This window comes from Anopheles moucheti, chromosome 3, assembly GCF_943734755.1.
Source record: "Anopheles moucheti chromosome 3, idAnoMoucSN_F20_07, whole genome shotgun sequence".
In the NCBI taxonomy this organism is placed as follows: Eukaryota; Metazoa; Arthropoda; class Insecta; order Diptera; family Culicidae; genus Anopheles; species Anopheles moucheti.
In genome coordinates, this window is record NC_069141.1 from 12,345,854 (window position 1) to 12,372,970 (window position 27,117).

Here is a 27,117-nt window from a genome sequence, read left to right on the forward strand (position 1 = left end):
CTGGTAAAATGCAACCAACTAAAAACGCCTCAGTTGGGGACGTGCTCCGCATATCCCAATCGCCATACGAGCCTAAAACATCACCAGAAATGGGACGTTTTATTCGGGAAGCAAGAAAGTTAACGCGTAACAATACGTTTATTGGCCTGGAGGCTTCCAAGGGCGACAGTAGCGAGCGTATCCGGCTGAACCTGAATGAATCGTGGAATCGTTGGAGCAGTGCCGAAAATCTGTCTGCCAATCGAGTGCATAGCAAGGCTCTAGTACAAGAAAGCATGGCAACGATAGTTCCGACAAAATTAGCAGAATTCACCATTGGATCGGAACCCACCGAGGATGACAGTTGCGGAGCAAAGGAGAAGCAATCGAATGATCGTCGTTGTAGCATGATTCCTTTGATGTGTCCGCCAGCGGGACGTCCCAAAGTGTCGCATGTTCCAGTCGAGAGAGAAAAAATGCGTAAAAAACCCCCAATTCCTCCAAAAGCACCAGTAAAACATCAAGACCACATCAAAATCTATCGAACTGAGCGTTTGCAGGAGAAGAAAATGGATATGGAACAGCAGTTGGAAGAAATAAGGGAAAAGATTGCTCTTGCCGCACTGAACGGACAAAGGGATAGCCAACGTATTCGTGAAATAATTGAGCTCTTTAAAAAAGAGATCGATGATGTGAAGTACGGTTCTGGATGTGTGGCAAACGGATGTTAACAAATTAATAATTGCATGTATTTTGTTTTATTCGTAACAGATCTACATGCGAAACGCTAACGGACGCCGTGCAGCGATTGCAGAATTCGGATGATATATTCCTGAAAATGAAACATGAAGGAGAGTTTTCGTTCTACTCCCGATCGTATGCAGTTTCCAAGAAAATCCTGAGCAATACTTTTCGCAGAAGAAAGAGCAATTCTGCACGTTCGACAAGTTTTGAACCGCACGCTGGAACAAGTGGTGAACCTGGAGCTTTAAGCGATACAGAAATCAGCAGTCGGCGAGCGATTGAGCAACCAGTCGTTTCAGCCGGTGGTGATGGTGATCATCGTCCAGTTCGGACTAATAGTGCACCAGAACCCCCCAGGAATGTAGTGACTTCGATGTACTACGTTTCGGAAATACAATCTCTCGAAATGGACGACGTTACAGAGGCAAGAAACGACCCTGGTAAGTGGTGGCTATAAAACTTTATTTAACTCTACTCAACCTTAACTACTAACAATTTATCTGGTTATGGGTTTTTCTCATCATTTGTTTCTAAGGTAACACATCGTTTAAAACTTCCGAACAAGAATTGGTGACAAAGAAAAAGACCAGAATGGCCAAAATTGGTGGCTGGTTTAAACGTGGCAAGCGCTAGAAGATGATCTCCCTGTTATGCCACCTTTGTTCACTTCCAAATTAGATATCTGCCGAAATATATTTAAAATTGAGCAGGAAAATAATCTTCAGACTATGTCGTAACCAATAACACGGTAGCGGGTCAAATTTCATATCGTTTAGGGCATTACATTCCAGGGAGTATTTTCATGATCATTGCTCTGTTGCTTCGTAAAGCGTTCTACAAACTTATCCTGGCAAGCTGTACGAATTCTGGCTGATGTTGCCGGTGAAACTAGGGCAAATTCTTCACCAAGATTTTCCTCCTGCCGAGCAGCAGCTACAGCATCTCGAATGGCAAAGAAAACCGAGGAGGCTAGGAATAGTGGTGGCTCACCAACCGCCTTTGATGAGTAAACCGCGCGCGGATTGGGAGCACCGGTTAGTAGTGAAACATTGAACTCCCCCGGTATGTCGGCAAAACCGGGCAGTTTGTACATTCCGGGGCCGCGTGAATATACCTGCCCTTGCGGCGAGTAGACCATTTCCTCCAGTGTGAACAAACCGTAACCCTGCATGAATCCACCTTCGATTTGTCCGATATCAATCGCCGGATTAATGCTGGAACCCAAGTCCATTACAATGTCGCTCCGAATGACTTGGTGATCGCCAGTCAAACAATCGATTTCCACCTCGGAACAAGCCGCACCGTATGTGTAGTAGTTGAATGCTTTTCCCGTGTTGGTGAGGAAATTGTATCCGAGATCCGGCGTTGCGTAGAACCCAGTGGCCGACAGGGACACCCGGCTTAAGTAGGCTTTCGTGACCCAGAAATTCCAGTCCTTGTCCGGGAATTCTTTGCGGATCGGTTCCAATCGTTCGCGGATGGTTAGGCACGCATTCAGTACCGCCGTGCCGTTTAGATCCGAACCAGCGCTTGCTGCGGTGGCCGAAGTGTTGGGAACTTTATCCGTAGATGTTTCGGAAATGTGGATACGATCGAAAGGAATTTCCAATGCCGTCGCAGCAACTTGAATCATCTTCGTGTGCAATCCCTGTCCCATCTCGGTGCCTCCGTGGGTGAGCAACACCGTGCCGTCCTGGTAGATGTGTATTAAGGCGCCACTTTGATTGAGATGTTGCACGGTGAACGCGATACCAAACATTGTAGGTACGGCGTGTATGCCGCGCTTGCGCCAACGGTGCTCTTGATTGAACGCTTCGACCGCTAGTCGACGATTCGCAAAGTCAGAAGATTGTAAAACCTCATTCCAGCATTTACCAACGTTACATCCCTCGATTTGTTGGTTGTAATGCGTTGTGTCGCCCTCTTTGTACATGTTCAATTCTATTAACTCAACGTAGTCTCGCTTGAGTGTGCGTGCAACGTGACGCATCATCGTCTCTGCCGCCATCATACCTTGAGGACCGCCGAATCCACGGAATGCGGTGTTTGAAGGTAGATTAGTGCGACAAACCCAGCCACGCACGCGCAGATGCGGGATACGATATGCATTCTGGATGTGGAACATTGAACGCTCCAGCACGGCGAACGACAGATCCATCGAGTGGCCACCGTTGTTATACGAACAAAAATCTCCGGCCACTAGCTTACCTTCCTTACTGACGCCAACTTTGTAACGGAAATAGAACGGATGCCGTGTGCCGGACACTGCCATATCTTCATCTCTGTCCAGCATGCAACGTACAGGCCTGCCCAGGCGGTGTGCCGCCAGCGCAACCGGTATGGCAACCATGGCAGCACGTGATTCTTTACCACCAAAACCTCCTCCGAGCCGTTTTACACGAGAGACTACTTTAGCGGCGGGAATTCCCAACGCCTGAGCCACGTGGTGCTGAATCTCGGTAGGATGTTGGGTACTGCTGATGACCTCGATCTCGTCCGAATCCTTCGGAACTGCGAGGCATGCCTGCGTTTCTAGGTAGAAGTGCTCCTGTCCACCCAAACGGCAATCACCTTCGACGATCACATCAGCTTTGGACATCGCTTCCTTCACATCTCCTCTAGCGATGATATTGGGATACCCGGGGTAGAATGACTCTAGTCTGATTGCATCCTCCAGCGTAACGATTATCGGTTCCAATTCTGCATACATCACTTTCACTTTACGAGCGGCGCGTTGTGCGATTGTTTGATTATCAGCCACGATTGCGCCTATGATTTGACCCTGCGTGGTTACAACATCTTTGACGAATACAAATTCATCATGAAACACGGGCCCAGCTTTATTCTGTTCGTCGGTTAGATCATCTGCGCAAAAGAATCGATGAACTCCCTCCAGGTTGAGTGCTTCCGATGGATCGACCGATACGATTTTGGCGTGCGCTTTCGTGCTGTATACGAAGGCCAGATACAACTCGTTTTCAAACTTGGGGATGTCGTCACAATAGATAGCTTCTCCGGTGACCTGCTTATACGCCGAAGCATGCACCTGCGGGCGTCGGATCGGATCGGTAATTGGTTGATCGCCTGAAACCTTCTCGAAGAGCTGCGTACTTTTTGGGGTTAGTGTATGGAAAGTATTGGCGCCACTCTTTTCGCGATCCCCAACAGGTGTCCTGTTCGGGATGTTTTGTTTATCCAGCGATTGGGCGATCGCTAGGTAAGCCTTGAAGAAGAGACTCAAAGTCAGCGATCGACGGTAAACGATCATACCGCCCGGAGCGGATGGACTGAGTGGAAGCTCCTCCACGAGCAAATCGTTGCAACGTTCCACAAGTTGTGCATTCCATCGAGCTCCGACCAGGGCGGTGGCCGTCTTCTTGGCAAGAACCGTCGTAGGCGCCATTCCGCCGAATGCCAGATGGATCTGCTGCACGACATCTGTGCCCGGCTGAAAGCGAACATTGAACGCGCCATTTACGATGGCAATGTCGTCATCCCGTCGTTTTGCCTGCTTGTGCGCAATGAAGAATTGGTCTTTGGTAGTACGGGGGATAAACAGCGATACGAGAACTTCCTCGGGCTTAATCACGTTCCTTCGATAGCCAGTGAAGAATCCATCGCCCATGCGCACTTTGCGGAAGCCACCGTCCAAGCTGGCGACTTCCAGCTCAATTGCGGCAGCAGTGAAGATGGGGTTCAGATCCGAAATTGGACTTCCCGTCATTATGTTTCCGCCCACGGAGGCAACATTGCGGATTTGCTTGCCTGCGAACCAGTGCAGCATGTCGACGATAGCTTGAAACAAGCGCGTCTCGGTCTCCGGACCGGTTTCAATCTCCTTCCGGAGCACATTTTCCATTTCCATCAGCGTGGCCGCAGATCCTACCTTGATGCCCAGCTCTTGGCGCTCGATGGCCGTCAATTCCTTTACTTGAGTAGGGTTGGCAAGGACGGGGTACTCAAAGTGCTTGAACTTCACTTCCACCCCTACTTCCGTGTTACCGACAACGATCTTCGTCTCCGGATGGGCCTTCTTTAAAGCCAACAGATCGTCGAGTTTCGTGGGACGATACCATGCAGTTCGGGGTGTACGGAAAACGAGCGACTCCGAGTCGAGTTTGTCGGAGAGCTTCAATTCCGGAGGGAAGATGGGCTCTTGGGATGGATCGTAGGGCATGAACTCGTTCGGCTGGAACAGCTCAGTGTCGATCTCACCACTCTGTCCACAGCCGTTACCATTGCCATTCCGACAACACTTCTCTCCCATGGCGCAGTTGGTGCCGAACTCCTTGGTGAATGTTTTGTATCCTTCGAGGATCGGTCGATAGCCAGTGCAGCGACACAGGTTCCCTTGGAAGGCCACCTCCAGCTCCTTCATTGAAGGAACGGGAGAGCTACGCAGCAACGAGTACATCGACATCACGATTCCCGGTGTGCAGAACCCACACTGCGAGCCGTGAGCCTTGGCGATGCGCTCCTGGACGGGATGGAGACGCGTCCGCGTACTTCCAATGCCCTCGACCGTTGTCACAGCCATTCCGTGCACGGAGCACACGGGCGTAAGGCAAGCGTTGATCGCGAGATGCTTCAACGAGCCCGTGTCGCGATCAACCTTCGACACCATCACCGTGCAGGCACCGCATCCTCCCTCGGCGCATCCGAGTTTCGTGCCGCAGAGGCGCAATTTGTCACGCAAATACATCAGCAGGGTACACTCGGGATCGGGACATTCCTCGGTAACCTGCGAGCGAGCGAGAGAGAGAGAGAGACATGAATAGGAGTACGGACTCCAACCCAATGGTCGAGTTAATCAAATGCTTTAAAAAAAGAATCCGATAGCGTGGAAACGTTCAATCAAAGTCTTTCGCAGCCGTGTAGATTGACGCTGAATATTAGGCGACCTCCGCGAGAGTGATTTCTCAAACAAACGAGGCTGATAGACAGGCACCAAGACTGACCGAATGGGAGGGTTTGACGATGATGGGACTTGGTGAAATGAGATGTTTACGGTTCAACGATGGAAGCGGCTTGTCACATTTCGCTTTCATTAGTCGGCAGAGCAACATGTGAACATCGCACATGATGGTCACAAATAACCGTTATCAGTGTGTTGCCATCGAGTTTGTTGCCAGGTTTGTTGTTGTTGGCAGGAAACATCGCCACACTCCGACGGACGAGATTTAAATTATCATCCTCATCTCTCACTATCATCATATGCGGTGGATGGCTGGGACAGCCTCTGGAACATTCACTTACCTTTTTTCCATTGACGAAAAACGCGAGCGGTTGATTTCTATCGAATTGCTGCAACAGCCCATCCGGTTCACCACCGACACTCGATGGGGTAGGGGCCATTTGTTGATTTTTTGGCAATGTTAAGAGAAAAAAAATAACACCTTGGGACAGTTGTTGCCTACGGTTGTTGGCACTTCACTGGTGCTTATCGCTGTGCTGTGCCACTTTTACTCTGTTGGTAACAGTTGCTGGTGCGCAATTTGATGAAACTTTTATAAGCGCACAGCGTGAGACACTTTCGGTAATAATGCACTGGACGTTGCACAAAGCACGTTACGCGTTTGTGATTTATTGTTTTAATTTTAGCGCCGTTTGCTATACGCACAGGCCCAACTCCACTAGACAACGTGTCGCACTAGCAGGAACGGTCTTTTATTTCACACTATCGCTGCGGGCGACGGTTTGCGTAAAACTGAGCACGGAGAGCTGATTGTGATGTGACTTAAGTGTGTCTTCCACGTCCACTGCCGTGAGCTTCGAATGGAGTGCGAGCAAAAGACTCCCGCCACGCGGGGAGACACAACGATGTAAATCCCTTTTAAGGGAAAAGGTCACGGGTTTTTAGGAGAGAATTTCAACAATCTCTCGGTGTGTAAACCTGGTGCCCGGGAGAGCGTGACGTTAATGCCAATTGGCATAATATGAGATAGTGAGAAGTCCTGCAAAGGGTTTGGAGGAAGCATTTCGCGTTTACTCTGTTTACACGTGTTTATCGCGATAATAATTTCAACGATAAGAAACCGGCATGCAATGTTCTGCTAGGCGTTGCTGATTAATCCTCATTGTTGTTGCATGTGATTGTTTACAGGTTTAAAACTTAGTGCCATGTTTATCTAGCTTGGGTTCGCGTTGCTTTTCCGAAAAGTCTTCCGGACACTTCAGAAGACCCCGTAGTCATCATTTAAATCATTTAAATTAGTTTAATCCCACGTATAGTGTTTTCTTTTCAGACCGTATTAGATGAAATGAAGCATTTTGTTGCTTAAATGTGGCACGGCCAAGTGTATTTCTAATGTTGTATGGCTTCGCTACAAATATCTGTTTCCAGCGTTCTGCGCTGTTTGTCACCTTCAGGAATGATGCCTACGAAAAATGTTTCGACTCGCTTTATGCCATAACATTCCACGATTCCCCGGCATTGCCCTCGTTAAACTGTAACGAAACAATTGCATATTAAAGTATGAACCATATTCAACGAAAACGAGGATTACCTTGCGTGTAATGTTGTCGCTACAAAGCATTCTAATGCGAGCTGCACTCGCAGGGGCAATCAAGTGGAAATGATCTGAAATTCCCGCCTCCTTCCGTGCAGCTGCAATTGCATCCTTGACGGCAAAGTATACGGACGACGCTAAAAACAGCGGTGGCTCTCCGATGGCTTTCGATGAATATACGGCCCGAGGGTTTGGAGCTCCGGTCAGCAGCGATACGTTCAGCTCTCCCGGAATGTTGCCGAAACCGGGCAGTTTGTAGCTGCCGGGTCCTCGCGTGTACACTTCGCCCATCGGAGAGTAGATCATTTCTTCGAGCATGAACATGCCATACCCCTGCATGAATCCTCCCTCGATTTGGCCAATGTCAATGGCGGGGTTTATGCTGGAACCCACATCCATCACGATATCTGTGCGCAATACCTGATGATCTCCGGTGAGACAATCGATTTCCACCTCCGAACATGCCGCACCGAATGTGTAGTAATGAAAGGGATTGCCCGAATTTGTGCTAAAGCTGTAATTGATATCCGGTGTAGCGTAGTGTCCGGTTGCTGAAAGCGAAACCCGATCAAGATACGCTTGTTTGATCCACACATTCCAACCGGCTGTGGCATCCTTCTTCCGGTACGGTTCTAAACGCGTTAGAAGTTTGTTACAGGCTTCCAAGACCGCAGCACCGTTCAAGTCGGAGGCAACGCTTGCGGCCGTCGCCGAGGTATTCGGAACCTTGTCCGTACTTGTTTCGGCGCAGTGGATCCTATCGAAGGGTATTTGCAGGGCGGTGGCTGCAACCTGAATCATTTTCGTATGCAATCCTTGTCCCATTTCAACACCACCGTGTGCTATTAGTACGGTTCCATCCTGATAGACATGCACCAACGCTCCGGATTGATCGAGACCGGGTACGTTGAAAGCAATGCCGTACATCGTTGGGACTGCATCAATTCCCCGTTTGCGCCATCGGTTCGCCTGGTTGAAGCTGTGCACCTGAGCTTGCCGATTGCGGAATTCGGACGAGTCGAGAAGCTCTTTCCAACACCTTCGCACAGTACAACTGTCTATAAGCTTGTTGTAATGGGTACGATCACCGCTATCATTATACAAGTTTCGCTCGATCAAACCGACATGATCGAGTGCCAACTGTTGTGCTACATGGCGTACAACAGTTTCCGCTACGATCATCGCCTGTGGAGACCCGAACCCTCTGAATGCTGTACAGGAAGGTAGATTGGTCTTACAAACCCAGCCTTCAATGCGAATGTTTGGTATTTTGTAAGCATTTTGAATATGCAACAGTGCTCGCTGCATTACCTGAAAAGACAACATCATACATCGAAATTAGTTAATATATCTGAGATGGTTTATTTTGGCTGTACTCACTGAGTAGGACAGATCCCTGGAATATCCCGCGTTGCAATATGCTTTATATTCACCGGCTAGAAGCAATCCATCTTTCGACACAGCCACGCGATACTGTACCAAAAATGGATGTCTAGTTCCGGTAGCAGCCATGTCATCGCATCGATCCAAGACACACCGAACCGGGCGCTGCAGGCGATAAGCGGCCAGTGCGACGGGTGTGACAAAGAGGTCAACCTTTGTTTCTTTACCGCCAAACCCACCACCTAGACGCCTCACCCGGGAAACTATCTTATGACAAGGCAGATTCAATGTGTTGGCTACCTTGCGTTGTGCTTCAGCCGGATGTTGACTACAGCTGACGATTTCCAGCTCATCCGAATCGCGCGGAAAGGCAATGCATGCGATGGGCTCAAGGTAAAAGTGTTCCTGAGCTCCTGTGCGACACTCCCCTTCCACGATGGCGTATGCTGATTGGAATGCTGCGTCCACCTCACCGAACTCTAACCGTAAAGACCCTTCCGGAAAGAAAGACTTTTTAGCGATCGCATCCTCCAAGGATACGATAACTGGTGAGATGTCTTCGTACACGATTCGAACCTTTTTGGCGGCTCTTTTGGCTATTGACTCTTGCTCTGCTGCAATTGCTCCAATTATCTGGCCCTGACTGGTGACAATATCTTTCGCAAATACCCGCTCATCTTCCACTATTGGACCGAGGCGGTTCTGATCGTCGGTTAGATCATTCGCGCAAAAGAATCGATGAACGCCCTCCAGGTTGAGTGCTTCCGATGGATCGACCGATACGATTTTGGCGTGCGCTTTCGTGCTGTATACGAAGGCCAGATACAACTCGTTTTCAAACTTGGGGATGTCGTCACAATAGATAGCTTCTCCGGTGACCTGCTTATACGCCGAAGCATGCACCTGCGGGCGTCGGATCGGATCGGTAATTGGTTGATCGCCTGAAACCTTCTCGAAGAGCTGCGTACTTTTTGGAGTTAGTGTATGGAAAGTATTGGCGCCACTCTTTTCGCGATCTCCAACAGGTGTCCTGTTCGGGATGTTTTGTTTATCCAGCGATTGGGCGATCGCCAGGTAAGCCTTGAAGAAGAGGCTCAAAGTGAGCGATCGACGATAAACGATCATACCGCCCGGAGCGGATGGACTGAGTGGAAGCTCCTCCACGAGCAAATCGTTGCAACGTTCCACAAGTTGTGCATTCCATCGAGCTCCGACCAGGGCGGTGGCCGTCTTCTTGGCAAGAACCGTCGTAGGCGCCATTCCGCCGAATGCCAGATGGATCTGCTGCACGACATCTGTGCCCGGCTGAAAGCGAACATTGAACGCGCCATTTACGATGGCAATGTCGTCATCCCGTCGTTTTGCCTGCTTGTGCGCAATGAAGAATTGGTCTTTGGTAGTACGGGGGATAAACAGCGATACGAGAACTTCCTCGGGCTTAATCACGTTCCTTCGATAGCCAGTGAAGAATCCATCGCCCATGCGCACTTTGCGGAAGCCACCGTCCAAGCTGGCGACTTCCAGCTCAATTGCGGCAGCAGTGAAGATGGGGTTCAGATCCGAAATTGGACTTCCCGTCATTATGTTTCCGCCCACGGAGGCAACATTGCGGATTTGCTTGCCTGCGAACCAGTGCAGCATGTCGACGATAGCTTGAAACAAGCGCGTCTCGGTCTCCGGACCGGTTTCAATCTCCTTCCGGAGCACATTTTCCATTTCCATCAGCGTGGCCGCAGATCCTACCTTGATGCCCAGCTCTTGGCGCTCGATGGCCGTCAATTCCTTTACTTGGGTAGGGTTGGCAAGGACGGGGTACTCAAAGTGCTTGAACTTCACTTCCACCCCTACTTCCGTGTTACCGACAACGATCTTCGTCTCCGGATGGGCCTTTTTCAAAGCCAACAGATCGTCGAGTTTCGTGGGACGATACCATGCAGTTCGGGGTGTACGGAAAACGAGCGATTCCGAGTCGAGTTTGTCGGAGAGCTTCAATTCCGGAGGGAAGATGGGCTCTTGGGATGGATCGTAGGGCATGAACTCGTTCGGCTGGAACAGCTCAGTGTCGATCTCTCCACTCTGTCCACAGCCGTTACCATTGCCATTCCGACAACACTTCTCTCCCATGGCGCAGTTGGTGCCGAACTCCTTGGTGAATGTTTTGTATCCTTCGAGGATCGGTCGATAGCCAGTGCAGCGACACAGGTTCCCTTGGAAGGCCACCTCCAGCTCCTTCATTGAAGGAACGGGAGAGCTACGCAGCAACGAGTACATCGACATCACGATTCCCGGTGTGCAGAACCCACACTGCGAGCCGTGAGCCTTGGCGATGCGCTCCTGGACGGGATGGAGACGCGTCCGCGTACTTCCAATGCCCTCGACCGTTGTCACAGCCATTCCGTGCACGGAACACACAGGCGTAAGGCAAGCGTTGATCGCGAGATGCTTCAACGAGCCCGTGTCGCGATCAACCTTCGACACCATCACCGTGCAGGCACCGCATCCTCCCTCGGCGCATCCGAGTTTCGTGCCGCAGAGGCGCAATTTGTCACGCAAATACATCAGCAGAGTACACTCAGGATTGGGAGCCGCATCGATAACCTTCTTTCCATTCACAAACAACACTAAGGGCAAGTTTGGGTTGAATTGAGCAAAGCTTTCCATCGCAAATGGTTGATGAGAGGAAACGCCCTTTTTAATTGCACTTTTTGCACGCGCTGGTTGAACTAATGCGGACGCTGCTAGTTTGCAAAAATTGGTATGTAAATGTGCCTATCAGTAAGCGAAAAGTGGTCAGGTGGAAATGCACAGCTTAATAGCACACGCAGATGGAACTTGCTCGATAAGATAATGCGACAAAACACCGGGAACGCACGCACCGTACGCGAGTGGAATGACGGAATGATGAGCGAAGAGTGAAGTCGATCGGAAGGTGAGAGATTGAAATCGCCTTGGTTTATTGTCATGCTGACAGCGAATAAGAGATAGTTGCGTTGCGTCGTGAGTAAAACGCTGATAGAAACACCTGCTAAAAACACGCATCGAAGGAACTTGACCGCTGAAACACAGGTGTTTTATTACCGATAAGTTGTAGGTAGTAAAAGGTTAAATTCCATTTAAACTGAAATTACAATTTAACAAGTCTCTAAAAATACACTAAAAACTAAACAGATTGCACAAACACATTTGCAATGATTGTTGCATTCTATTTTTCCTTTCTTTCTAATTCCTAATACTATCGCGATCATGCGCTTCTGTGGTACACGTTACAGCTAAGCGTTCTGCTGCTCTTGCAGAAGAGAATATAACACGGAGTTTGGTTGATTGGCAAGATCGCGTGGCACACCCTGCTCAATGATGGTCCCATCCTGCATCACGAACACTTGATCGGTGTCAAGTATTCCTCGCAAACGATGGGCCACCACGATGACCGTGCGACCACGGAAGGCATTTTTCAGCACTAGCTGAACGGCCGATTCTGACTCAAAGTCCAGGTTGGATGTGCCTTCGTCAATCAGTACGATTTTTGATTTCTTCAGCAGCGCCCGGGTGAGACAGAGCAATTGTTTTTGTCCCGCCGAAAGGTTTGCTCCACTAACGTCCAGCTGTGCATACAAGCCGCCGAGTGCTTGCACAAGCGGGCTTGCCAAACAGCACGTGATGGCTTCCCAAATTTCGGAATCAACGTGTACCGCGCGCGGATCAAGATTGTCGCGGATCGTACCATTGAACAGGAACGGATCTTGCGATATTAGCGCGATACGGCTTCTCAGTACGTCCAAAGGCAAGGTAGATATATTGACAAAATCCACTGCTATGGTGCCTTTGTCCAAGGGTGCAACTCGTAGCAGTGAAGCCACTACGGAGGTTTTCCCCGATCCGGTCCGTCCGACAATGCTGATGCGTTCGCACGGCTTCACGTTAATGTTGATCGATCTAATGGAGTATGGCAAGTGTTCTCGGTAGCGCATATGTACATTATCGAAAACAACCACTCCCTGCGAGGGCCAACCAAATGGTGGATCGGCCGATCCATCCGCATTTACTTCCGGTTCAAGCTGACAGTATTGATCGATACGTTCGACTGCGACTAGTTCCTGTTCCGTTTCGGCAACTGCATATAACAACCCCGATAGTAGACCGGTGATGGACAACGCATAGGAGATGGCTAGCCCGACTAGCTCGGGGGATGTCATATGGGCAGATGTAATTGCCGCCAGTAAACCGGATCCTCCTACGAGAAAAGCGCCCAATAACTGCAGTCTCAGCCCCAACCATTGCTGTGTGGCTGCAGCCGACAGTTGGGCTTTTATGCTTTCACCAAGCTTGTATAGGAAATCTCGCTGGAACCTTTTCTCCCCGCGTAGTGCCCGAATTGTGGTCAGTCCCTGCAGTGTTTCCGTAAAGTGGGCGTACAGCGGCGAAAGTGCGTTACTCGAGAGTCGCTTGATGTCACGTGAAGCGAAGCGGTATTTGTTTTGAAGTGACAGATATATCGGCACGAGAGGCACGATCAGCAACCCTAGCCACGGCATGGCGTATAGGCTTATCAACAGTGCTCCCAGCAATCCAAAGCACTGTGCCAAAAGAATGTTCATTATAAAGGGAAGTGTGTCGTCTACCGTGTAGACGTCCGACGAGAAGCGGTTGAGAATTCTTCCGAGCGGAACTATATCGAAGAACTGTAGTTTAGTCTGGAAATGAAGGGAGACCAAATGGTTAAATATCTGAAGAATACGCATTGGTCATTGGCCATACTTACGTAAAGAACGCTGTGCAGTAAACGATTGTGTATGCATTTGGCAGCTTTTAAACCAGCAAACGCAAACAGGAATGCTCTCACTAGCGTAAGCATACTGTTACTGATGGCTAAAGTTGCGTAAACCCCCAGGTAGTAGAAGGAAGATGCAGTTCCATTGTTAACCGTCGATGCAAGAAGATGATCGACCATTGCAAGCACTCCTTCCGATGCTTTTTGTTCGAGCACGGTAGGACCATCCACGAGCGCTGTACTGTTCGCGGGTGTTTGATTGATTGTCCCGACCCAGTACGCTAGCCATGCATCAGTGAGATTGCGAGATATTTGCATCGTGAGCACGGCAATCACGACCCAAAGTCCAAGGCTGCGTCCCGTCGCCTGCCAGTAAGCGCCGAGCACTCTGCGATCCAGATGACCGAACTCGCGCGATTCCTCCATCAGCACGCTGTCGGTGCTTCGTTGATCCTCCTCGTTGCGTACTGCTACGTAGGACGAACTGCCATTCGCTATGGATAGCGTGGTACTTGTGTCTTCGTCGTAATCATCGTAATCACTCAGCAGGGAGCCAACGTTCGGTGCGTCGCTCTGCGAAACTTGACCCGCTTCCACGTGCAGGATTTGCGTTGCCCGGTTTAACACCATTGCGTGTTGCGTAACAACGATGCGCGTTTTGTCTTTCAACAGCCCAAACAAACAGTGGCGAATGATGTGCGATGCGACGTGTGCATCCAACGCCGACAGAATATCATCCAGCAGGTAGATGCTCTTGTTCTGATAAACTGCGCGTGCCAACGCTACTCGCGCCTTTTGCCCACCGGACAGGGTACGTCCTTGCTCACCAACGCCAGTACTATCGCCGCGCAACGCATCCAAATCGTACTGCAATGCGCATGCATGAATGACCGCCTTATAGCGTGCTTCGTCGTAAATTTCGCCCCAAAGAATATTGTCCCGGATGGTGCCTTGCTGCAGCCAAGGGGTCTGTGCGACATACCCAAATCCTTCGCTGATATCCGTCGAAATTGCTACCGCCCCGGCGATGCACTTAAAGTAGCCCATTATCACCTGCAGTAGCGAGGATTTGCCACCACCAACAGGGCCTTCCAGGCAAACCAGCTCCCCTTGGCGCACCTGTAGCGTTAGATCGCGGAAAGCGAAATCAATTATATCTTCCTGCACCAACTTCAAATCCTTTCGGCTGCGCTTGATTTCAAACTCAAAGTTGCCATCCTTGATTGCTAGCACAACGGGGCGCTTGGAGGCGTTGGAAAAGGATGCATCCGAAGCGCTCAGTGGGCGATAGCATTCCTGCAGATTAACGTCCGGTAGATCAAAAAGTTCCTGCACGCGCTTAAGCGATACCCACGCCTCGGTCAAACCATTAAGTACCCAGGGGAACGCATTCAGCGGGCCAATGAGCATGTTCAGCAATGCTACGCTCGTGTAGGTTGTGGCTGCGGTTAACGGTTTGCCGAGCAGAATCGAGGTACCAAAGGTGAACAGACACATTAACACGGGAGTTGTGGCCCAAAAGTACACACACAGAGCGTCCAGATATTTCCTTTTGGCTAGGAACTGTATTTCCTCAGCGCGCTCGGTTTGGATCTTACCGATGAAAACATCTTCCCAGGCATTTAGCTTGATGTCTTTGGCTCCACTGATGGCTTCCGTGGTGATTGTGACGCGACCATCCTTCGCTGTCATCAGGCCCTGCGACAGTTGTCCAATTTTCTGAGCGATCTTGCGATTGATCGGAATCAGTAACACCGCAAACAGCACGCCAGCAACAAAAGCGACACCGAGCTGTGTGTAGAGTAGATAGAGCGTGGTAAACAGCTGGAACGGGATGCTCCAGAATGAATGGAAACTGATACACGAGTTTACGATGCGATCCGTATCGGTAGACATTAAGTTCAGTATTTCGGGGCGTGCCGTTTGCAGCTGTTTCGCGGTAAGCGATTTTTGGTAGATGGCCGTCACGATGGACATTCGCATTTTGCTGCTAACGAACGTCATACGCCAGTTAAAATGAACTGCTGCGAAAGCACTCACCAATGCCGAAATGAATAGCGCGAGTGCGTAGTAATATGCCCGAAAGTCGGTTACTACGTTGAGATCGGTTGGGTCGGTTGGTGTAGTAGCGTTACCATTATCCTCCGAACGCAGCAGTCCGCCGAGTAAAATTGGACCAGCAAATCCGGAAAGATCGCCCAACAGCCGCAACAGTCCGATCAGATAAAATTCCCACCCGAAACACTTGTGCAGCGCTTTCAGCAAAGAGGTCGTTGTGTTCAGTGCCATTTGAAGTTTTTCCGTAACTCGATGCAGTGTGAGGGCTTCGGGCAAATCAAACAGATCGTCGCTGCGTTTTAGTTTCCCACTGACTCCTTTAGCGATCAGTGGTCGTACCCAGTAGAAGACAATTCGGGAAAATAGATTCGCATCGTCCTCAATTGGGCCCAGTGCCGTTTCTTCCAGGTCCTCGAAGAAACGCGTATAGGATTGGGATAATAGCGCTTGTCGTTCTTCATCCTCTGTCCTTCGTAGGCGCACGTAATGAGCATTTCCTGGCGCAACAAGTGTAGCACCATAAAAGAGATGCAGCAAAAGTTGAGCCGCGTACCACAACCAATAATCTGTGTAAAGGTTTGTATGCAGCCATATGGCATGTAGCGCAAATAGTGAAGTCCACAAAACGATCAGCGCTAGCGGACCTCGATGACTAAGGGAACCTTTGCGTACTGAGGACAGTAAAAAGCAGCAATGCATTGACCAGGCTAAGAGCTGCACACATGCGAGCAATATGTCCACTGGATACAGTTCCTTGTGAAAGCGCAAAATGTAGCACACTTTTACGGCCGGAACGACTATCAAAAATAACGATGCCCAAATCCGGCACCGTATAGCCCGTAGTTGTGTTTCATTGCGGGACACGGTACGCCAATGGGTCCCAAAGTAGTAGGATGAAAATGCGGCAAATAGCGCGAGTATCGGCAACTGCAGTACGAGCTCCTGGAAGCATGGTGCAAGGTCATTGTTTGTCTGCACCCAAGGCCGCAATCCGGTTGGGCATATGTCGGCCCAGAATTGGTCCCAGATGATCATTTTTCTTCTTCCTTCAGCTTAGTTGCTCCTATTAGCATCCACGATGTACGCAGTTTTCGTTTACCGGGTGATTTACGTGCCGGTTGTCACTGCATCGAATAGCTGAAGATGATAAGCAAAAACAAACACTTGTACTTGTGGCACAAACCACCTTCATAATGCACCGAACGCACCGTGTGATGCACAACTGTATTATGTGAAGATGACACATCCATACTCCACATCGTCCAGCATATTATTCATCAACACTTATCAAAATCTTGAAAATCCGACGTCATCAAAGTTCTGGATTAGTCACAGGAATAGAATCGGAGCACTTGCGCAACGCTGTGTATGATTAGGTGTCCCGTCTACTGCTGGAACTATCAATAACTAGCGGCATTATCGCACTATAGCGGAAAAAATCGACAATATGCGGTGAACAGTAAAACCAAAACAACAATCATATGGTAAACAAGACAATTTTGACAATGTTTGTACGGAGTCAATCGTGTTTATAACGATAGCTCGACCGCTTCAAACTTTCCAAGCGACGATGAAATGTGGAATTCAATAATTACTTTTAAATGTATCGTTGGACGGTAATGTAAATAAACTGTGTGTCATTCTGCGTAAAATAAGGATCGCTATCATATATTCTAGAGTTGTCGATTTTGTGTTCGAATTCTGAGAATATTGTCTGGTTTTGGAATTTATGAAACTGGTCCTTTCTCGAGCAGGCAGGGATTTCAATGGCGAGAAACAAGATGTGATAGTTCACCACAAAAGAAAACATTTCTTATATACAGATACAGAGCGCTTCTTGTCTTTACTGAATAAATAACACACGTAGTATAATCAATTGCTCCCCTGAGCTTGTTCGCTTCAAGAACTCGGTGAGTTAAGCGATCGAACAAGCGATCATGACACAACAACACTTATCGCATAATAAGTAAAACACGGAGCGCCTTCTCAAACGCCTTTTTAAAGTAAAGTAGTAAATAAAGTAAATAAATAGTTTATATATTAAAACATTCGAATCCATACTGCTCAACAATGTGCAGAGCAGTACTGCGATGCAGCGCAATACTTCAACCCGGATGGGCAAATCATTTTCATTTTGGCAAACTTCTTCTGGCTCTTCCGGTGACAGACGTAGTAGCTGTGCTGGTCGGCCGGATTTGCGATACGGCCTTCGGCACGGCAGCGAGGACCTTTGCGTGTGGTTTTCGATCGCTTCGTTTTGGGCGCGATCGTTGTGGTCGTCGTCGTGGTCGATGTCGTGGAAATCTTCGTCGTTTGCTTCGAGGCAGATTTTCGCCGCATTTTCACGGACGGTTTGACGGTGTGGAAGACGGTAGTGTTCACGGTATCCAGTGCGGGTAGTACGATGGTCTGTTCCGGTGGCAGTGGCATGTTGTTACGGGTCAGTAATTTGTTTGCTTCCTGGCGCATCAATTCCACATACTTCTGGGCGGTCAGTAAATCGTTTTTCATAAGATGCACGCTTGACTGTGCGGCAGGACCTTTGTAACGGATCACGGTGGGTGGCGTTGTGGTGGGAGTTTGCAGGGCCTTGCATGCCTGGTATGAGGCCGTGTCACACAATCGGGTATCCTTGTTGAATGCCGTAAAGGACGGGCAGGTGAACGATTGGAACGCTCCATTGTGTGGATTACACACAAAGTACTTGAAACAATCGGTCTTATTCGGTTCCCGACTTCCGAGCGTACAGGTTAACACCGAAATTCGTACATCGCTGGGATTCGCGTCCAGAAGGGGGATTATACTGTCCTTATACTGGCTGTAATCTAACCCGGTTTCGCCGAGAGCAAAGAGTTTCTGTCTGAATGCCATATTTGGGTCGTTCAGTTGTTCGCCGCCGTCCAACTGATCCAATTCGTTTGATGCCTCGCCAGATACGTATGTTTGATCGGGATCCGAACTATCGTTGCCGCCACTTTCATTTGAGTCCGCAAAGTCTAAGGTTTCGTAGCGATCAATCGCATTGCTTGTAACGCTGTAATCATCCGGCCCTTCGTGTTGTAGCGGAATTAACGATGGAGGGTTGGGATGATGGTGGGAGTACATAAACGAGGGCTCACGAATCATGGGACCCTGCGGTGGTGAAACGTACGGGGACACAACGCTAGGATACGTTGGAATGGGCTGCAGGTTCATGAGTGTTTGGGATGGACGTGCTCCAAGGTAGTTATTGTACTGTGGAAAGCTCTGTGACATCATTTGAACGTATTGATCCTTCGGAACAAATCGATTCCCATAAATGTCGTACAGTGTCGGTAGGTAGGAGTTGTAATACGACGATTCGTTTAGCGGCTGATTCCGGAGGTTATCGTAGACTGCCGAATGGCTCAAGGTGTACGGATTGGTAAAGCTAATGCCGATCGGTTTCGTGCTAAAGGTGGTGGTAGTGATTTTCGGCTTCACCGGTGTACCATATTCCGTTGGAACAGCCGTGGAAGCTGCATCATTCGAGGCGACCCCAACCGAAAGTGGCAGATATATCGGTTTCAACATCGCCTGTTCGTGTGCGGGTTTCGGAAGAACTTGCGGTACAGTTGTAGGTGATGTTTTTTGTTGATTAGCAATCATTTGCTGCGAAATTTGCAGTATGCTCTTTATAATGTCCTCCGATACGTACGGTTCCTTACCTTTGAACGTTTTGTCTCCCTCCGTACCGATCAGCTGCTGCTTTTGGGACGCCACACTGTGCAGGTAGTCGTTCAGCAGCATTGGTGGATGCCGCGAAAAGATCATATTATTGGTGAATGCCGTATACCCACCTGGGCCACCGATCGGATCGATGCGTTGCTTCATCTGCGTGGCAATTCGATTTAATTGCTTCTGCTGATTAATAATTTGCGTGAGATGCTCGGGATGAATTTTCCCGTTCGGTGGCAATGGTAGCTTTGTTTTATGGCTTTGACCATCCTGTTTGGTGAACTCCATGGCCATGGCGGATGGGTTCAGCGTTGCAGATGCGGCCGAATGATGGCCATCGAGGGGTTTCGGAGGGGGTTGTTCATTGTTTGCGAACGAATCTCGTTCCAAACTTTGCTGAAACGGTTGTGGCGTATATGGCTTAACGATCGTGCCATTGTCCGTTAACGCGTTCGTACCGATGTCTTCCGTGACCCGCTCCAAGCTGTCATCACCCGCTACTTCGGCATCCGATTGCTCCGCTTCCGTGGCCCTTACCCGCGTCCGATTGTTTATCTCCTGTTGCACCCGTATGAGAATCCCTCGTCGATCGTCTCCAGCAATCGATGGAAGCTGATACTGTGTTCGTTTGGCATCGATCGGTTTCGGCGGAAAGTTGGGCAGCATACCGGGAGGCGTTCGGCTGGGCGGGAACGCTTGCTGATGAGGATTGTCGATGCCATAAATGCTTTCTTCGCTGTGGTTGCGATCGAATTCCGTCGATAAATCGCATTCCCAATCGTTATCTGTGCCGTAACCCGTAGGGAAAAAGGGATGAGGAATGAAAACGCAAAGATGGTTAATGAATGAACGATTCTAGCCGTGAATGTGATTCGTGTGGCTGTGGAAGTCTTGGTGCTATAAAAATGTGCGAATACGCTAGACTATCCTATCGACGTGTTATTTGTACAGTTTAGAGTGAGGAGAGAGAACCCCTGCTGCGGGGTGAACCATAAAAATCAATCATTTTACAACTTCACCAATAACCAACTGGCGGGGGTCAATGAGGCGATGGGGATTTTTTCGACAGTTTCGAGAGCCCTCTTCCCTTCACCCCCCACGAGTTTACCGTTATCGTGTGAATGTTTGTCTTACTGATTGACCAATTTTTAGTTCTCAGATCAATGGCACACTTTGTTTTTTTTTTGCAACGAAAAGTTTGAAGTTATTGTGCCTTTTTTTGGAAGAAGATCACTACATACACTGTACTTGATTCACATCCAGTAAACTCACCTGGCACCGTGCAGCCACTCAGATTGTGTCGATAAACTAAACCCTTCTTGCACTGGGTCGTTATCCAGACGGCTCGCTTCGATGGTAGCAGCGCACAGCGGAAGTACTGATCGCAACGTACAGTGTGGGGACGCGTTACCTCGGGACATCCTTGCTGTGCCGGATGCTGTGACGACGCTAGGGTCAGCAAAACCACAAAGAAACAACACACGAACTTCGTCTGCGGTGGTTTCATTTTATTTTCACAGTGATATTAGACGATTCTTTAAATGTTCACACTTTTTTCACTCTGCATTTCCCTTTAAAGGACACTCAAGATATTGGCGCAGTAACTAACTCTCGGCTGACGATCGCCCCTTATTCACCAACACTTTGACCAATCGATCGACACGAAGGAAAGCTTGTTGAAGCCAGTGCCGGAGCACCTGGTGCTAAATGTCTGTATTCTTTGCAATCTGAAAACGAAATGAAAGCTTCTCTTCGCGGGCACTCGGGTCGCCGAAGCAAACCAAACCTCGTGGCTCGCGCAGACCCCGCGAAAACGAATGAAAGGCAACAATGGAAATGGGCAAAAATTGGAGAGAAATAGATACACCCAAACGGTGGAGCATTAGAAAGATGGAGCAGTGCCGATTGAGTGAAGGCACTGCATGTATCTACCCCATCCATAGTTTGGCCATTCGGCCGAACAGGGGTGGCGTGTTTTGGGTATGGGGTATACTGTTTGCGCTTTGTTGCATCTTGGAACTTATTGCTGGCCCGCCTTCTTCCCCCTGCCCCGGGGGTACGTGACGTGATTTTTACGGGTTTCGGTCCCTGCTGAGTGGTGATGGGGCTGGCCGGGAAAACGCGCAGCGGCTAAATTGAGCACGGCCAAGTAAAGGAAGCAGGGCAACCGCGCGTACGAGAACGAAGTACTATGTCGTCTCTCGTTGCGTTGCGGTTCTTGCGTTTACGTTTGGTGGAAATGGTTGGTATTAGTTTTACACGTCAAAAGTAGCCTTTTTTGTCATCTAGTTATTCTGTCAATAATGAGTTTTAATTGTAAATATAATTAGTAACCATTGAATTATTCTTTCGGTGTTCCTCGCTTGCGCTAGCGTTGGAGTTACCAGTCCTTTCGAGCTCAGTGTTTGTCACACGTTTGATGCAATCTGTTATAACGTTTTCTTTTGTGTATATTAAAATAACTTTTCTTCTGTATTCTGTATTAAATTTCGTACATTTATGTCTCAAATATTTACTATTACGATACCATTAAACTCTGCACAGCATTGTTTGATGGCAGTGATTTTCACCAATCAGCCTGAATGTGGTTTGCTCTAATTATAGAGGCAGCTATTGCGTGCTCAATAGCAAACATCTATTACGAAAAATGATTAAGTGCACCGGTGGTGTTTTCTAGCGCAGAAAGACAAGTATTTTCCATGGCGAAAGGAGACAGAATGGCTTACCCGGCCAAGCGCGCAAAACCTTTAACCATTTTGCCCGCGAAACAGCTGCAACAGTGAAGACGCTTTCCATGCAAATGTTTAAAAAAAAACCCCTCGATCTCTTTCCTCGTGCCTTGTTCCAAACCAAAAACAAGACGAAAATAGTATCGAATAAACAAATGCAATAATGAGATCAGTTGCCTCAATTCAATCTCGCTCCAATCCGTGAGCGGAAGGCAACGGAAGGCCAACACACCGGTACACCGGTTGTTGTTGTTTTGTTTCCCCCCCCCTCCCCGTTTTGATGTGCATGTCGCTGTTTTAATGTCGCAATTTTCCCGCCACTGTTCGGCAGGCCAATCCGAAGGGGTCACAAAGTTGGGCCGCAGTTTTGGGGCAGCCAAATAAACCTCGTTTTTTTGTGTCGGTGCGTCCTAAACGTGCGGTCTATAATATCTTAATAAAACCGCGCAAACTTCGTTTCCCTTTTCGCCTTCCCGCCGCGAAGCGAAGCTGACGGACACGTTAGCCACGGCTGACGGATGCCGAAACACATGGTATGGTTGCGTCAACGATTTGCCGCGGGTTTTCGGCCTGCCGGGAAAGGGAGCGCATGTTGTGGTGGTGGTGGTGGCCACCGGTTGTTGCAGTGTGGTAATTGGAGTTTTATTTTAGTGTTTTTTTTTCGCGTTTCCCTTTTTGGGGCGTATTCCGGTAGAAAGTGGTAATAATTCATTCTTGCCAACCATGACGGGGGCGGGACGAGGCAGGCGCTCCAAGTCCAGCGCTAAAAACGTTAACCTTTTCCCGGTCCAGTTGGGATTTTGTTTTTCATTTCGCTTTGTTTGGTATCGTTAAATATCTTTTGGGGATTGTTGCGGTTGTTGTTGAAGACTTCTTCCACTGCACACTGCTTAATCGCTGTTTGGAAATGGAACTTACCGAACCGATTAAACGGATCATTAAATGCACGCCTGTGTGTATGTGATTGTGTACAAAAACACACACAAAAAAAACATCCCGTAACGTCTCGGGGTTCTGTCCATTTAGACAACAAAACGTGCCCATTAAAAGGTGGCTTTTTTTCGCTTTCGTTGCAGCGGCAACTTAAAACACACGAACAGTTTCGATAGATTCCCTCCCATTGCCACGTGACGCGTGGTGTCTCATAGACGCACATGTCGCGCAGAAAGCACGCAAGCATTTAATGTCCGTACAAAGTATAAAGTTCAATGGACGTGGTAGATATAATGTTTCGAGCCGAGAAAAAAAAGGTCCACCACACGCCACAGATGCCACGGTACACGGAAGGTCATGCAATAGATGGACATCGGAAATAGGATATCAATATGCATTTGTCCAGTTTCCCGAAAGTATCCCTTTCGAAGGATTGCTGTGAACCTTACGCGTACAAAAAAAACAAAGCGTCGAAGAAACAAAACTGGTTCTCTTCACTTGGTTTACACACCGAAATAAAAAATACAAACGGACACACAATATGCAAAGAACCCTTTTGTCCATTGCCTACATCTAATAGAAAGGTACAAGATCCAACATTGAGAACTGCTGTGGACAAGGCCTGTAGGAAGCCTCAGGGAGCGCGTGTGTTTGTAAATCAATTTCTTCCGCGCAAACAAATGACAACTGTCGTCATCCTTTCGGAGGACCTTTTTCTTTTCCAGCGCTATTCTTCCTTCCTGTTTTTTTGGTTGAGTTCCTTACTAACCCCTCCTCGTACGAAGCGGCCCCTTTAAGGTTTGCGTACCTTTTCGTTCCCTTACTGCATCTTCGTTGGCACGGGGAAAAAAGGGTGTACACAACCCTTTCACCGTCCGAATGTGGTCATTGCGGGAATTCTTTGGACATTCGCGGACGCAAGACGCATCGAACGGGCGAAAGGATCTCCTAGGCTAGTTTCCTTCGGGGCGATCCGCTGGTCAGTTTGACTAACATTGACCGTTAGGGGATTCGTGGGAAAAACAAATTTCCCGCCCGGTGTGTGATTAACGGTGGTCCAAACAATTGGGCAACTCTTGTCCCGGGAAGGGAAGGTCAGTCGGATGTCCGAAAATAGAAAGGCACTTTTGTCATCCTATTTTTTCGGAGTTCTAAATTAATCCTTGTTTTTTTTTTCTTCGTTCGTTCGTTGTTGCGTCCATCAAAAGGACGTCCAATTAGCATACCGGGGACAGTGGGGAATCCAGCGCCGTGTGGCTAACTAACTGGACAAGTTCACACGCTTGCTGAACCGTTTGCTGACCGTTGCGCATTATTCCGGTGCGCCTGACCGTTGACGTTGAGGGAACACACAAAAAAAAAAACCTTATCAGGTTCACGTTGCGCAGGCAACTCCAAGAAAGATGGTCGGTTTAGAAGCTGTATGAAATTAAATTTGCCCAAATCCGTTCTTCTATCACTGACCTAAATTGATGCTCCGTGTGTGTGAGTTTCGGTAGCAATCAAATCGAGCGCGAGTTCTAGGCAGAAATTCCGTAGAACAGTTACGGAAACCAATTATGATCCCGTTGGCAACGCGGGCATGTTTCAGCCGGAGAGGGTGAGCTCATCGCAAGTACTTTAGAATTATTCTTTCGTGTTTCGCCCCCCCCCTGATACTGCTGTACATTTTTGGAGCGTACAGCGAATGCATGCATCGCAACTGGAAGTAACAGTGTGTATCGGATGATTTATAGACGCTGGTACTGCGGAACTCTGCGGAACTCCACCAACTCTCGTTGCCTAAAGCGTTGAAGATGTTGAAATGAAGCAATTATGTGCTGTGTGGAAAAAGTGCTTGCAAAACCGGCCAAATAACAACAACAAAAAAGACTCCGGGAGGGAGTAGTTGTTAAAAAAAAGTACTTCTACTTTTATACACGCTATCTGCAATCTTTATAAATTCAGAACTCCGAACAGCTGAACGAACGCAATTGAATTTGCAAAAAAAAAAAGAAAAACGAGAACAGAAGACCATGTATAAATAATTCCCGATTCAAGTGCGATAAAAGGCTCTCGCACTGATCTATCGGGGAGGGAAAAAACTCCGGAACCTCAACATTCAATTATTTGCCGCAGTACAATCGTGGATTTTGGCCGCTGGCTAAAACATACGTACGCTTTTTTTTCTCTGCTGTCAGGTTGCGATGTGTTGTTAAAACAAATGCAGCAAGCAGTAACGGAGGAGATTAAGATCGAATCGGTACGAGCGAGGGAGAGTTCGCTGTAAAGGCCGCAAAGGAGATATAGACAGGGTGGAAATAAACAAGGATGTAATTGATTGATTTATGGTCACTCTCTCGCCATGAACGTACTGTTGAGGTACGTACAATCCTTCACTCGATATCCACAGGTGTTGGACAGATGCTTCGATTCCTACACATTTGCACAACGAAAATAGCAAAGTCTCCACTAAACTCACCCGAATCACCCGTCATCACTGATTTATCACCAGATGGAACTTCCCAACTGTTGGGCCGTTTATTGCACAACGCGAGAATTGGGATTTTGCTTGCATTTGTTTCGGGTTTTATTATATATTGCCATACCTTTCCTGTTTTGCTACACATTCCCATTTTTTTGTTTTGTTTTGTTTTGTTTGTTTTCTTTTGGCAGCACACATGCCACCACATCTTGAAGAAACTCTCCGAAACTTCGTAGCACGTGCTGTTTCCACGTGGGAAAATTTCGACATAAACTCATCGATCGTTGATCCGCGACCGTTTAGCACATCAGCATTTTTGTTGGTTTTGTTTCCTTAAAAAATGATTTGTTTTTCTTGTCTCTTTTTGTCGTTCCCTTCCGTGTTTATCTCGCTACATTTTTATTTCCATTTTTCTATCTGACTTTCGTTTCTTTTTTCGCGGCGTCTTTCTGTACAAAACATTTGGATTTTTTTTCTCTTTGCCTGGCTACTAGATCCTTTTCTCCTATCACTTTCTGGTGCCGAATTGAAATCATTTGGTGAAACGTTTCGAACATAAAAAGTCTTTAAAGTAAAATTTCCACGAAACATTCGCTCTGTCAATGTTGCTCAGAGACGCATGGCGTGATCGATCCGGGGTATTTTTCTGTTTTGTTGAGTTGTTTTTGGCTTTTTTTTCTTTCCCGATTACGGAAGCTGAAATCTATTTCACTGATGCTGTTGGGTTTTTTTAGTGGGTGGCGTGGAAGGTTCTGGTTTATGCTGCGCGCATGGTACGGCCTATTGGTACAGCTATTATAGTATGGTCGGTCAAATGTGGTTTGTTTGTTATGATGGAACTGCTTGATGATGCGGCTTGCTGCTGTTGTGTTGTGGAGGGGGGTTTTGAAGTTACAAACTGGAATTATTTGCACACTGGTACTATTACATTACAATGATTCTGCTCTATATTTATATATTCTGTAGTTGAAGTTGTAGTTGGCTTATGGCTATTGATGCTTTGTTATGTGGTTGTGGTTTTATGGTGTACGCTGTAAAAGGGAGCAGTGTGTGTGTAGGTGTGCTAGATGTCGTCTGCCTCCGAATCCGTTCCGAGTTCGATTCCGAGTTGATTTGAACCTTTCCTTCAAACATTTCGAAATGGTAAATTTCGTCTACTCCTTAATCGTTAATCTAAATAAGAGCTTTTTCGTTGTAATCGAATCGTTGGATGCCGGTGGTTAAACAGAATTCTGTCCAAACAAGAGTTGGGTGAATCTGGTTCAGATTCATGACTCGGAATGAATCTTTTAGCTGTACGAATGAATTTGAATCCCTATTCCAAAGATTCATGATTCCTCAAAGGTCCAAGAATCATCGAAGATTCATGACTCCTCAAAGATTCTGAATGATTCAAGATTCATGAATCATCTAATATGTATGACCTCCGTGAAGTGCCATTTATCAATCAAGGCCTCAAGGGGCTTGATCCGTCAATGCTCTGAGAATTCATGAATCTTTTGAACTGAATGACTCCTCACTTCGGATTCATATGAGCGACACTGGTCCATACTAACCTACTACTCGACTTGAAACGTCACCAGAACCGGCTGAGTGAAATGATTGAATGGAATTGAGTGACTATTATTTAAATGTGGAAGAAGTAGTGTATGTGGTTGTTTGAGTGTGTTTGTTTGTTTGCTGTGTAAATGGGTTTGATGTACATCGAATTCACTCATGCACTCTGTGGACATGCAAACGGCCATCATGTCTGATGCCGTGGTAAAGAAATAATTGTTAAATAAGTTAGAAGATGGACATTCTCCCGCTGTCCAGCATCGCGTTACGCGCGGAACGTAAGTGGATCAACCGAGG

The 27,117-nt window shown here is 48.0% G+C and overlaps 4 protein-coding genes across 5 annotated transcripts; 1 reads left to right on the forward strand and 3 right to left on the reverse strand.

Annotated features, from left to right (window-relative positions):
* Positions 1-8: 8 nt before the first annotated feature.
* On the forward strand, positions 9-1,402 carry LOC128302562 (uncharacterized). Its single transcript, XM_053039412.1, has 3 exons — positions 9-676; positions 751-1,163; positions 1,259-1,402. The coding sequence occupies exons 1-3, from the start codon at positions 9-11 to the stop codon at positions 1,354-1,356; spliced, it is 1,179 nt and encodes a 392-aa protein (XP_052895372.1). The 3' UTR covers positions 1,357-1,402.
* LOC128302557 (xanthine dehydrogenase) lies at positions 1,177-6,082 on the reverse strand. The gene is made up of 2 exons (XM_053039408.1): positions 5,980-6,082; positions 1,177-5,464 (listed from the first exon to the last, which is right to left on the reverse strand). The coding sequence occupies exons 1-2, from the start codon at positions 6,076-6,078 to the stop codon at positions 1,496-1,498; spliced, it is 4,068 nt and encodes a 1,355-aa protein (XP_052895368.1). The 5' UTR covers positions 6,079-6,082; the 3' UTR covers positions 1,177-1,495.
* Positions 6,083-7,039: 957 nt separating this feature from the next.
* Positions 7,040-11,276, reverse strand: LOC128302558 (xanthine dehydrogenase-like). Its single transcript, XM_053039409.1, has 3 exons — positions 8,613-11,276; positions 7,230-8,543; positions 7,040-7,170 (listed from the first exon to the last, which is right to left on the reverse strand). The coding sequence occupies exons 1-3, from the start codon at positions 11,274-11,276 to the stop codon at positions 7,126-7,128; spliced, it is 4,023 nt and encodes a 1,340-aa protein (XP_052895369.1). The 3' UTR covers positions 7,040-7,125.
* A 539-nt stretch (positions 11,277-11,815) lies between these two features.
* Positions 11,816-16,489, reverse strand: LOC128302556 (ATP-binding cassette sub-family C member 10). 2 transcript variants are annotated; one of them, XM_053039407.1, is made up of 3 exons: positions 13,626-16,489; positions 13,375-13,571; positions 11,816-13,306 (listed from the first exon to the last, which is right to left on the reverse strand). In XM_053039407.1, the coding sequence occupies exons 1-3, from the start codon at positions 16,474-16,476 to the stop codon at positions 11,885-11,887; spliced, it is 4,470 nt and encodes a 1,489-aa protein (XP_052895367.1). In that variant the 5' UTR covers positions 16,477-16,489; the 3' UTR covers positions 11,816-11,884. The 2 variants fall into 2 exon arrangements, with proteins under 2 accessions (XP_052895367.1, XP_052895366.1); XM_053039406.1 differs by having other exon boundaries at positions 13,375-16,489.
* Between the last annotated feature and the right edge of the window lie 10,628 nt (positions 16,490-27,117).

What these genes read in the sequence shown, in the direction of transcription:
- LOC128302562 (XM_053039412.1), top strand. Translation starts at nt 9, where the DNA reads ATGCAACCAACTAAAAACGCCTCAGTTGGGGACGTGCTCCGCATATCC. An exon ending in AAAGAGATCGATGATGTGAA is followed by an intron (nt 677 to 750) that starts GTACGGTTCTGG and finishes TATTCGTAACAG; the next exon opens with ATCTACATGCGAAACGCTAA. An exon ending in AGAGGCAAGAAACGACCCTG is followed by an intron (nt 1,164 to 1,258) that starts GTAAGTGGTGGC and finishes TTTGTTTCTAAG; the next exon opens with GTAACACATCGTTTAAAACT.
- LOC128302558 (XM_053039409.1), bottom strand. Translation starts at nt 11,276, where the DNA reads ATGGAAAGCTTTGCTCAATTCAACCCAAACTTGCCCTTAGTGTTGTTT. An exon ending in CCAGGGATCTGTCCTACTCA is followed by an intron (nt 8,544 to 8,612) that starts GTGAGTACAGCC and finishes TTGTCTTTTCAG; the next exon opens with GTAATGCAGCGAGCACTGTT. An exon ending in GCGACAACATTACACGCAAG is followed by an intron (nt 7,171 to 7,229) that starts GTAATCCTCGTT and finishes GTTTCGTTACAG; the next exon opens with TTTAACGAGGGCAATGCCGG.
- LOC128302556 (XM_053039406.1), bottom strand. Translation starts at nt 16,476, where the DNA reads ATGATCATCTGGGACCAATTCTGGGCCGACATATGCCCAACCGGATTG. An exon ending in TACTGCACAGCGTTCTTTAC is followed by an intron (nt 13,307 to 13,374) that starts GTAAGTATGGCC and finishes CTTCATTTCCAG; the next exon opens with ACTAAACTACAGTTCTTCGA.
- LOC128302557 (XM_053039408.1), bottom strand. Translation starts at nt 6,078, where the DNA reads ATGGCCCCTACCCCATCGAGTGTCGGTGGTGAACCGGATGGGCTGTTG. An exon ending in TTTTCGTCAATGGAAAAAAG is followed by an intron (nt 5,465 to 5,979) that starts GTAAGTGAATGT and finishes GCTCGCTCGCAG; the next exon opens with GTTACCGAGGAATGTCCCGA.